The sequence below is a fragment of the Opisthocomus hoazin genome, chromosome 6 (assembly GCF_030867145.1).
Source record: "Opisthocomus hoazin isolate bOpiHoa1 chromosome 6, bOpiHoa1.hap1, whole genome shotgun sequence".
Classification (NCBI taxonomy): Eukaryota; Metazoa; Chordata; class Aves; order Opisthocomiformes; family Opisthocomidae; genus Opisthocomus; species Opisthocomus hoazin.
Window position 1 is genome coordinate 7259097 of NC_134419.1, and position 10986 is coordinate 7270082.

At 48.8% G+C, this 10986-nt stretch overlaps 1 protein-coding gene across 1 annotated transcript; it reads left to right on the forward strand.

Annotated features, from left to right (window-relative positions):
* The first annotated feature begins 3275 nt into the window (after positions 1-3275).
* Positions 3276-7592, forward strand: COA7 (cytochrome c oxidase assembly factor 7). Its single transcript, XM_075424472.1, has 3 exons — positions 3276-3413; positions 3494-3634; positions 4604-7592. Exons 1-3 carry the CDS (start codon positions 3308-3310, stop codon positions 5050-5052), a joined length of 696 nt encoding a protein of 231 aa, XP_075280587.1. The 5' UTR covers positions 3276-3307; the 3' UTR covers positions 5053-7592.
* Positions 7593-10986: the final 3394 nt, after the last annotated feature.

Below are 10986 nucleotides of genomic sequence, written 5' to 3' on the forward strand. Positions count from 1 at the left end.
CCCCGTTTTTTACCCCTCCCCCCCTTCCCCGACCTGGAAGTGAATCCGCCTCAGCCGGCCGGGAAGCGGCGCCGAGCCCGCCTCCCTTAAAGGGCCCGCTGCCTGCTCCGCGGGGGGGCCTGGGGACCCGGGTTCGAGGACGGGGAGCGGGAAGCGTCGGGAGAGGGGCCCGTCCTGCGGGGCGCGGGGCCGCAGCACCCCGCGTCTGGCGGGGCAGAGGCCGCCGAGGTCCTCTGCCAGCTCCTTCTCCGCGGGTCGCCTCTCGCGGCCAGTTCACCGCCAGCCTTGTGCTGGTCGCTCACACAGATCAGCCTCTGTCATTTCAATCTGTTTCCAGCCCAAACCAGTTTATTCTGGCGATGCGAGTAATAATCTGCTCCGGTACGATGGCTTCGAAGTTGGAGAGGGGCTTTGCCACAAGCTTTTATACAAAATAATTTCAGGATTCAGCTACAGTAGTAGCGATGAAAACCCATCCCACAACCAATACATACTGCAATGTGTTGCTGGTAAAGAGAATACAGTTACTTTTTGTTCACAAAGTGAAGAGTGATACAATTACCCTGTCCAAGTAAAATGAAATTCCATAAAACCTTTTAAAGAATTGCTGATTCCACACCCAGCAGCTTTCAGTAATAATTGTCTGCGAACCAGCAAAACACATAAAAAAGCATTAAGGAACAATTGCTAAAAACATCTATGTCTCCGTCATTAGAAGACGACAACATATTCTACAAATATTAAACACAACTTTGCCTATTTCGGGACTACATAACAACAGCCGGTTATAGTCCCAACTCTTTAGATTAGGACGTTGACGTAGACAAAGTAAATTACATCTTCGGGATCCGACATGAACAGAATCAATAGTCCTCGTGTTCTGAATTTAACCACTTAAAAATCTAATCTGCTTAGACAAAATAATTGAAATAATTACAGAAACAGAAATTAGCTTAGATTAGGGAAGAGCTAGTACTGTTATTTTTGGTCCTGTACGTGTTTCTTCCACCTCCTAAAGTCTTCTGGCGCTTCCAGTCTGCTATTTCCATACCTATTCACAAATTCGCTCACTCACTCCAACCTGAGTATCACCAGATGTTTTGTCTTTGCTTTCTTTTTCTCATTCCACCCGCATTTGTGATAGGAATTATCTTCCTTTCTCTTGTCTGGGCTCAGTCGGTGAAATCTTTCAGGTGACAGACTGGTCCCCTGCTCTTGGTGCCTGTTCTTAGCCTGCCCCACCGTACTTGAGAGCGACAGCCTCGTCACTCCTAGCATGGAGAGGCCGTAGGGTTGAGTTGGCCCTGACTCAACGCTGGCATCAGAAACTGCAAAGACAAAATCCCAGCAAGAACAGACTTCAAGGATTTAAACCAACGAACTCAAAGAGTTTCTACTGAGCCTGTGCAAACTGACATTTTTCAAAGCAGAATTGTCAGAGAAACAGTGTTGCTGGTACAAAAGCAGCTCATCTTCCAAAGGCCATCTCCAGAACAGAGGACCTGACACAAAAGTTCTCAGATAGCCTCAGTCAGCACTGGCCAAACTACGCATACGTTCTTACTTGCGTTCTCACAGACATGTCAGTGGGTTTGGTCAACACATTTTGAAAACGCCATTTTAGCATCATGTGGACGTTGTGTGTTAACTCCAACCCAAATACTGAAAAGTCTGAAAAGTTTTAAGGAAATGCTTTAACAGAAGTTGTAGCTGGTGTTTCGGCAGCGCATTTGGCAGGTGGTGCCATCACTCTGACCCCAGTGGTTCTTGCATTTAGCACCAGCTGTTAATAAACAACCTGATTTCTTCCTATGGGAGCCTACGCATGGGATTTAACTGAGTGTTATTTATCCCAAAATCACAGAATCCCAGCATGGCAGGGGTTGGAAGGGACCTCTGTGGGTCATCTAGTCCAACCCCCCTGCTGAAGCAGGGTCACCTACAGCAGGCTGCACAGGACCTTGTCCAGGTGGGTCTTGAATATCTCCAGAGAAGGAGACTCCACAGCCTCCCTGGGCAGCCTGTTCCAGTGCTCCATCACCCTCAGAGGGAAGAAGTTCTTCCTCATGTTCAGATGGAACTTCCTCTGCTTCAGTTTGTGCCCATTGTCCCTTGTCCTGTCACTGGGCACCACTGAAAAGAGTTTGGCCCCAGGCAAGAAGTTGGGGGATTGGTAATGTGTAGCGCATTAATGTATGTATTAATGTATGCGCTAATGTCTCAGCTTACAGATTCGATTGTCGTAAGACCTCAGCAATACATAGAATCATAGTATCACTAAGGTTGGAAAAGACCTCTAAGATCATCAAGTCCAACTGTCACACTGACACTACCATGCCTGCTAAACCATGTCCTGAAGTGCCACATCCACACGCTTTTTGAACACCTCCAGGCATGGGGACTCCACCACCTGGGCAGCCTGGTCTAATGTCTGATCACTCTTTCAGTAAAGAAGTTTTTCCTAATATCCAGTCTAAACCTCCCATGACACAACCTGAGGCCATTGCCTCTCGTCCTATCGCTAGTTACTTGGGAGAAGAGACCAACACCCACCTCACTACAACCTCCTGTCAGGGAGTTGTAGAGAGCAATAAGGTTCCCCCTCAGCCTCCTCTTCTCCAGACTGAACAGCCCCAGCTCCCTCAGCCGCTCCTCATCAGACTTGTTCTCCAGACCCCTCACCAGCCTCACTGCCCTTCTCTGGACACACTCCAGCACCTCAATGTCCTTCTTGTAGTGAGGGGCCCAAAACTGCACACAGTACTCCAGGTGTGGCCTCACCAGTGCCGAGTACAGGGGCACGATCCCTGCCCTGCTCCTGCTGGCCACACTGTTCCTGATAAAAGCCAGGACGCCGTTGGCCTTCTTGCCCACCTGGGCACACTGCTGCCTCACGTTCAGCCGGTTTCCGACCAGCACCCCCAGCTCCTTTTCCTCCGCACGCCCTTCCGGCCGCTCCTCCCCCAGGGCAGGTGTGACCCGAGGGCAGGACCCGGCCCTTGGCCGTGTGGAACCTCACACTGCTGGCCTAGCCCCATCGACCCAGCCGGTATCCGAGGGCGTCAGACTCGGGACGTGAAACACCAGAACTGCGTTACGGCTTGCAGCCGCTGCACTGTCAGCCCCGGGAGCGGCACACGAGGCCGCCTGCACACCCGCGCCGGTGCCGGCGGTCCGGGAGGCGCAGGCGGGGACTCGGCGGCGGCGGGCGGTGTCGCATCGATGGCTCGGCTCTCGCGGCCAGGCGCCGCATCGATGGCTCGGCGCTCGCGGGCGGCCCTGCGCGTCAGGCCGCCTCAGCGGCGGCATGGCCGGGCTCGTCAACTTCGAGGATGAGGAGGAGGTGCGGGAGTATCTGGAGAACCTGCACGTCGAGTACAGCTACCAGTGCTTCAGGGAGCGGGACCCCGACGGTAAGCGGCCCCGGCCGGGCCCCCCCGCCCGCCGCCGCGGCGCCGGCGGGAGCCTCAGCCCGCTCTCCGGTGCCTTGCAGGCTGCCAGCGCCTCGCCGACTACCTGGACGCCGTGAGGAAGGACTTCGGGGCGGCGGCGAGGGTGCTGCGGGACAACTGCGAGGCCCACGGGCACAGCGAGAGCTGCTACAAGCTGGGAGCCTACCAGGCCATCGGCAAAGGTGGGCCGGGGGCGGGCAGCCCCACTCCCCCGGGCCTGCCCGCATGGCCGCCGCTGCCCCCGAGCGGCGGTGGGACGGGCAGGAGGATGGGGAGGCCGGCCTGGGGTGGCTCCTGCCAGCGGCGTGAGCTGCTCTGCGGAGGGCACCGGAGCCGGGAGGGCGGCTGAGGGCCTTTCTGCTCCTGTCTTTCCTCCTGACCTTGAGAGTTACCTGTGCTGCCTTGTGGTCACGTGATGGAGGCTGGGGAAGGGGGGGACGACCTTAAATTGCTTCCTTCTGAAGAATCAGCGTTAGGTTAACCACAGATATTGTCTATTTGTAATTAGGGCTGTATAAGCGGTGAGTATATCCAGTGCTGAATGTTGTTGTGCGTCCTGTTCTTAAAACTTGGGTTTCTTCTCATCTCCCTGTCTCTTTTAGAGAAAGTAAGGAAGAAGTAAACTTACAGACTGTAACGCTGCTTGCATAAGTAGGCCCCAAGTCTGCCCAAAATGTATCTGCTGGTATGGTAATCGGAAGCAGTTAAACTAGTCAATCTTTTTCCAAATGACGATGCTAGGAAGGAAGACAATATTTTTACTGTAGTTAAAAACTAGTAATCATTTCAGTGTACACATAGGTATAGTGGCAAAAGAATACTTTGCCTTGTATAAGCCATTAAGAAATCCATAGATGTAGTAGTGCAAAGAGTGTTTTGGTTTGGAGTTGTTTTGTTGGTTATTTTTGTTGTCTGTGTCAGGTGTTGTGGTTACTGGGGAGCGGAGGAGGGTTTCCTAACTTGAAGATATGAGCAAAACCTTTGTAACTGAGACAACAATGGTGTCTCTGAAGTCCTGAATTCCGTCGGTCGCATCTGAAGTGAGAGATGCTGTATTTCCCAAAGAGCACTGGGCAGCACGCTGCAAAGCAGAGAGATCCCATCTGTTTTTGTGTGTCCTTCTAATAATGTTTTCCTTTCTTGGCTGACAGGTGGACTTGACCTGGATTTGAAAGCTGCCTACAACTCTTTTATGAAGTCATGTGAGAAAGGTGGGAAGAAGTCAGTAAACGCGTGTCATAACGTTGGGCTGTTGGCCCATGATGGGAGAATAAACGATGGTAAACCTGACCCTGTTGTTGCTAGAGACTATTACACAAAAGCCTGCGACGGCGATTTTGCTCCCAGCTGCTTCAACCTGAGTGTCATATACCTCCAGGGAGCAGCGGGCATCCCTAAGGACATGAACCGTGCTTTGAAGTACTCGCTGAAGGGGTGCGAGCTGGGCCACATGTGGGCTTGTGCTAATGCCAGTCGAATGTACAAACTGGGAGATGGCGTTGAGAAGAACGATGCTAAGGCAGAGGATTTGAAAAACAGGGCGAAACAGTTGCATAAAGAACAGAAAGAAGCCCCGAGTTCTTTAACGTTCGGGGAGTAGAACCGTCAGTTGCAGTTGTTACGACTGCAGTTTTAAATGGCAAGTGAACTTGTTGTTCACATTGTGAGCGTACAGTTTTCACTTGTAATAAATACCCTGTAAGTATTTGCCTATGCAAATAAACATATTTTTTTGGATGCAGCAAACAACTAACTCAGCTGTGCCTTTCTGCAATTTTGAATACACAAGTTTTTAAGTGTATTGCTTAGATCCCTCCTCTTCTTTAAGGAAGTGTGGTGGGTTGGCCTTGGCCGGGTGCCCCCCAAGCCGCTCTGTCACTCCCCTCCTCAGCAGGATGGGGCGGCAGAAAATAAGATGGGAAAAAAACTCGTGGGTCAAGATAAAGGCAGCTTAATAAAGCAAAGGCTGTGTGCAGAAGCAAAGGGAAATGAAAGATTTATTCTCTTCCTTCCAGCCTCTTCTGGGAAGTGGGGCTTTGGTACGTAGAGCGGTTGCTCTGGAAGAGAAGCGTCGTAAGGAATGCCCCCTCCCCGTTCTCTTTGCTGTTATTGCTGAGCAGATGTCGCGTGGTATGGACCATCCCTTGGGTCAGCTGTTGGGGGTGTGAGCCCCGCTTGGCAGTAGCCAGAACACTGGTGTGTTACCAGTGCCTTTCTGGCTACCAGTGCAAAAAGCACAGCGCTGTGAGGGCTGCTAGGGGGAAAGTTAGTGCCATCCCAGCCAGATCTGATACAGGAAGACAAACTTCCTGTATCGGCGGCCTTTGGAAGTTTGTCCCTGTGGTTTCAAGCGTTGAAGGCTCATGCTCATGTCTAGCTCTTCAGTATCGGGTCTTGTGCTCGGGCCGGTTCTAACGCGCAAAGTCAGGGCTGCGAGGTCATGGAGACCTGGGCATTCAGAGCTGTGCCATCTCTCTCACAAGCGATGGTGGAACCTCAGTAGGGCGTGCGTGCGCTTGGGTGCTCGGCTCGAAGGCTGCTTTCTGCCAGGATGGTTGGAGAAACTCGAGTGGGTTGATTTGGTGAACGTTCATTAGGCTACATTTAGGCTTGCTGAGTTAGTTACTCTGTCATCATACCATCAAAACGGCACTTGTGACTAGGAGAAAAAAAGAGATTACTTGTTACAGGGAGAAATAATAATTTGGTATCTTGCTGATGTTTATATGTTTAGTGACATAATTTGAGAAGTTTTGATTTCTCAATTCAGTCTACGTTTTACAGGCTGTTAGTATAATTATCTCATTTGTGCAAATGTTTCTTATTTGATTGTAAATCAATGGAATTTTTGGATATACTTTGATTTTCTAAATAATTAAGCGTTCAGTTGGAGCCAAGCCAAAAATTTATTGTGCAAGAACATCTTCAGTAAAAAGCGGAGTTCAGGAAACAGGGCCACGTGGGAAAGCTGTGAAGAACCCGAGGGGTCGGTCACTTCAGCGTGCGAGTAAAAGCTGTTCTGGAGCAGCGTGCCGTCTTGGGACAGAGCGGTACCGAGCTGCTCTCTGCTTAAACGGAGGTCTTGTCTACAGAACTGAAACGGATTACTGCTGCGCGACAACCGCTGAACACTGGTGCTCTGCCATCTGCCACAGGAGCTGCATCCTTGTGCGCTCGTGGATCAGAGACACCGGCCTGTGCGGGCCTGTGCTTGGCATGTGTGTGCCTGGCTCTGTCACCAACCTCACTTCACCCGGAATGCAGATTCGCACAGGGAGGTCCCTGCACACCCCATTGCCATGAGTCTCCTTCCCGCTTAACCTCGTGCTTTGGTGTTACTCGACCTGATGGCTGCTTTTCGGTCCCGCCTGCCCTGTATATGTGTTTATTGACATTTCTAAACGCTGTGATGTGAAGCTTCTACAATACTCCTCTTTTCTTTTTTTCCTTATGGTGAAAAGCAGCTCACAATCTGAAAAGAAAGAAACAAATGCCTTGGTAACGGAGAGTGAAAAATGACATTGAGAGTGAGAGTTTGTTACCTTGGGGACTAAGATTTGGATATATTTTAATAAGCAAACTAACAGTAAGATCATTTAAGGAGTTACTAACTCATGGAAGAGTATCTAAGTAGCAGCCAGTGTTCTGGGTAAGGAACACCGTATGGCTACAGAGTTGTTCAAGCGAGGAGATTGCTGACAAGTGGAGGACATTAAATCATCTCTAATCAGGAGAACAAACACTTGGTAGCTTTAACCAAGGACGTGCTGGAGCAACTGGACCTTGAGAAGGACAGGTAATCAGGATGTTTCGTGTATGCTGCAAACTTGGCAGCAGAACTGAGAATTCACGTGTCCTTAGCTGAACTCTGCTCATTATAATAGTAAAATACACCCCCCGTGGGCTGGAGACCCCGGCGTAGGCAGAGACTAGAGCATGCCTAGGGAATTTTCGGAGTGCTGTATCTTTAAACCGAGGCGAGAGGGGAACTAACCCATCATAGTTAGGAGGGTATGGCTAATAGGTGGTACTAACATTTTTTTAACACTTTCTATTGTATAAATATGCGATGTGATTGTAAGTGTGAGTGCTTGATTTGTGGAGATCTCCCTCCTCACACCCTGCGCAGAATAAAAACAATGTCTCCTCTCTAAACCTGCTTTGTGTGTTTTGGGAGTTATTTTTGATTTCAGGTAACAAGTTCACATGCCGCAGAGTTGGTGGGCAAACACCCTGCCGTGGGATGTGGCACTCCCCTGTGAGCGCTGGGTGCTGCTCTCGGTCGCCGGGTTTGTGCTGTTCACGTTCAGAACGCGTGAAGAGGTTCTGTTAGGGCTGCTGACAGCATGGACTCTCCGGTCTGAAGCGAACACTTCACGTGAAGGACCACGGGGTAGTTCTGGATACTGGTTTACGCTGCGGCCACGCTGCTGAACGGATGTCAGCTCGCGTGGCAGGTTAGCAAAGTACTTGCGTTTGTGCGCTTCTCAGCGCGCCAGCATTTCAACTTGCACGCAGCCATAGCAACCGCTGAAATTAAAGAATGATTTCTAACTACTTTTCACTATTTTTTTAGGAGGAATAGTGAATTAAGTATGCTAGCTTGTTTTCTGCTACCTACTGCTTGAAAAACTCAGAACAAGCCGGATCTGCACAAGCAGCAGCTGGCTCTTTCTTCCTCCTCTTAGGCTGTGGCTTAGAAGTCAAGGCCCAGAACTTACTAACACGCGCAGGAGTAATTCTGCTGAGCGCAGCGAGATGGTTCCTCTGCGAGAGCTGCCGGCTAGATATTTACAGGCACTCACAGATTTTTAAATGCTCTAGATACATTCTGTTGAAGTACCTGAGCCAAATGGTTGTTGTTTAAAAGTCCTCCCTTGGTTCTTGCAAAGCTGTTCTTAAACATCTTTGTCACTGAAACTTCACTACACTGGGAAAGCTCCAAAGTGTGTTCATTGATTTGTGCAACTACTGTCACTCGCAAAGGCAGCATCAACAAAGCTCACTACGAGTGTCTTGGAAGGAAAATATATATTTTTTTTTTAACTGAGATGTTCTAATATGTCTAGATCCAAAATTTAAATTTTACATTAAAAATGAATTTTGGATAAGTAAGGGTAATAAATCACCACAAGATGCAAACTGAGTGGAAAACTGAAAGATTAATCAAGCGTACAAGTAAACCCTGATACTATATGATTTTGTTTTGTTTTGCATGTCACGAGCTCAGGAGATACAAGTGAAAGCAGGTTCTTGCATATATTCTACTTTGAATATATTGAACAATATCAGCAGCCAGTTTCAAGACGGCTGTATGCAATTTTCCTCGTGGAATTACATCACCCCTAGATTTCCATAGTACATGAAGTAAGAATACAGGAATAGTCTGTGGAATATCGGAATATAGCCTGTATTTTGAATATAAAAATCCATGGTGAGCAGTGGAAATAAGCTTCAGTGCATAGCAGCATCGAACTGACTAAAGAGCGATCGTACACGGTGAGTGAGTTCTGAAAAATTAGCCCATAACGTCCTTTTTTTATTATTATTTTTTTTCTCTCTCTCCAGTGCAAATGTTTACAACCAGGAGCTGTAATTCTGTGCTGGGCTCAGGCTGAAGAGCTTGCTGCCATGTAAAGTTTCTGCTCTTCAGAGACCGTTGTGAGTCCCATGTATTTTCTGCACTAACCTCCTGCTGGAACAAGCATGGATTTTGAGCTGCTTTCACGTGATGTTTAAAGTCTCACCACTTCCATTTGAAAGCCACGCTTATTTTGCTCTCCCTGGATGCAGAATTACTCTCCTTTGCTTGTACTGTCAACTTTTTTAACTGTGAGAAGTGGGTCCAGGCAGCATGTTGTCCTGGGCAGTGCCTCTTGCTGTCAGCGGCAATTCCAGGTCCAGGGGGGCATCCTGCTTTAGGCCCTGAAAGTGTGAAGCTTGGGGTTTTCTCTTTGGTCAGCTTAGATCTAGAAACATTTAAGTCACATTCAGATGATGCCAAGCCCAAAACAGTAACGAGCCTGTATGGCAGTACGTACACAGAAACACCTCTGCCTATAGATCTTGCAAATGAACTAGGCAGGAGAGACAGGGGCAGGAGAGCAAGGAACTCCATCAGCTTTGCTGGGCAGATGAGCTCCGGGGGCAGAGCTTACGAGCTGCCCCAGATCGTGGATGAAATAAGTAAGAGAGCGAAGAATTGGCCTGGATCTGCTGAAATACAGATGAGTCTCCAAGGCCGGAGGTTCCCTTTCAGGCAAGGCGTGTGCACAGGTTTTAAATACCTTTAGCCTGGGTGTTGCTTTTAGCACCTTGCCAACTGATTTGTCGCTGTGTACCTGCGGGCCACGGGTGCCTGCCTGCTTTAGGACTGCTCTCCAGCTGTCACCCCGTATTCAACTGCACACAGGCTGTTTTACTTTCCTGCCAGCTTCTCAAACATTATTCTGTTCTCCTTTTTATAATACAGATTTAGGGAACAAGGTGCTAATTGATCAGATTTTGGACTCAAATCCATAGCTTGTATGTAAGCAAACCATAACTAAACAGACATACTCTGGAACAGCTGTCTAAATAAGTAGGGCAGTACATGTACATATATTCATGCACTGACACGATCCTTTATAATTTTGGTGTGTATAAATATATTGAAATTTTGTGATACGTGTGTGTATGGTTTGCTGTAAATTTACTGCTGATTTAGAACACGAATGCTCTGGCTGTGGTCTGAATAAAGATGCAGACTTGCTATTGAGGTAAATTAAGTGGGAGAAAAAAGCACCACTAATCTGGCTATTGCCACAACTGAAAGCAGAATTGTTGGAATCTCATTGCATGCTGCCTCAGGCAGAGCCTGTACGAACTAAAGCAGTTCTTCCCAACTCGACTGCACTTCTGACAGATGTCTGGAAAGGGTGTGATCACTGCTGGAGTGAAACCCCACGGCGGCGCGCGGTGACACCGGTACGCTGTAGCGACAGATGGCAGCATATGAAAAACATTCTGCGTACCGTGGGTGTAAGGCCCCTGGCTCTGGTTTTCAGCAGCAGTGACAAAAGCGAGGTGAATTTTTCTGTTAACACAGTTAACGTTTTATGGCAGTTCAAGCAGGTAAAGCTCTTTTAGAGGAACACACTTTGCCCGATTCTTTGCGAGGTGCTATTCTGGGCATTTGTTTCACCTGGGAAAGGTGAGTAAATGCTGCCTCTGCGGAGTGTAACAGTCTAAATAAAACAGTCTGGCAGCCATGTGTTCAGGAGTTCAGCAGTTACAGCTGGCTCAAGACGTTGGAGAATTGGGTGACATTTCAAGCCCCGTTTTTTGGGGTTTTTTTGGGCTCGTAACGCTCACTACCTCGAGTGGCTTGTTCCAATCCTCAGTCCAAACGAACCTGCCACGCTCAAGCAGGCTTTCTTCCACCAGCAATTTGATTTTAATGATTTGGATTTTAATTATTGTCTGCGATCCCCCCGGCACTTCCAGTCAACACGGCAAACAGGCACCTGGGAACATCCTCCATAAAAGCGGCACG

Coding starts and splice junctions, on each gene's coding strand:
- COA7 (XM_075424472.1), top strand. CDS start 3,308: ATGGCCGGGCTCGTCAACTTCGAGGATGAGGAGGAGGTGCGGGAGTAT. Junction 3,414..3,493: donor CAGGGAGCGGGACCCCGACG/GTAAGCGGCCCC, acceptor GGTGCCTTGCAG/GCTGCCAGCGCCTCGCCGAC. Junction 3,635..4,603: donor CTACCAGGCCATCGGCAAAG/GTGGGCCGGGGG, acceptor CTTGGCTGACAG/GTGGACTTGACCTGGATTTG.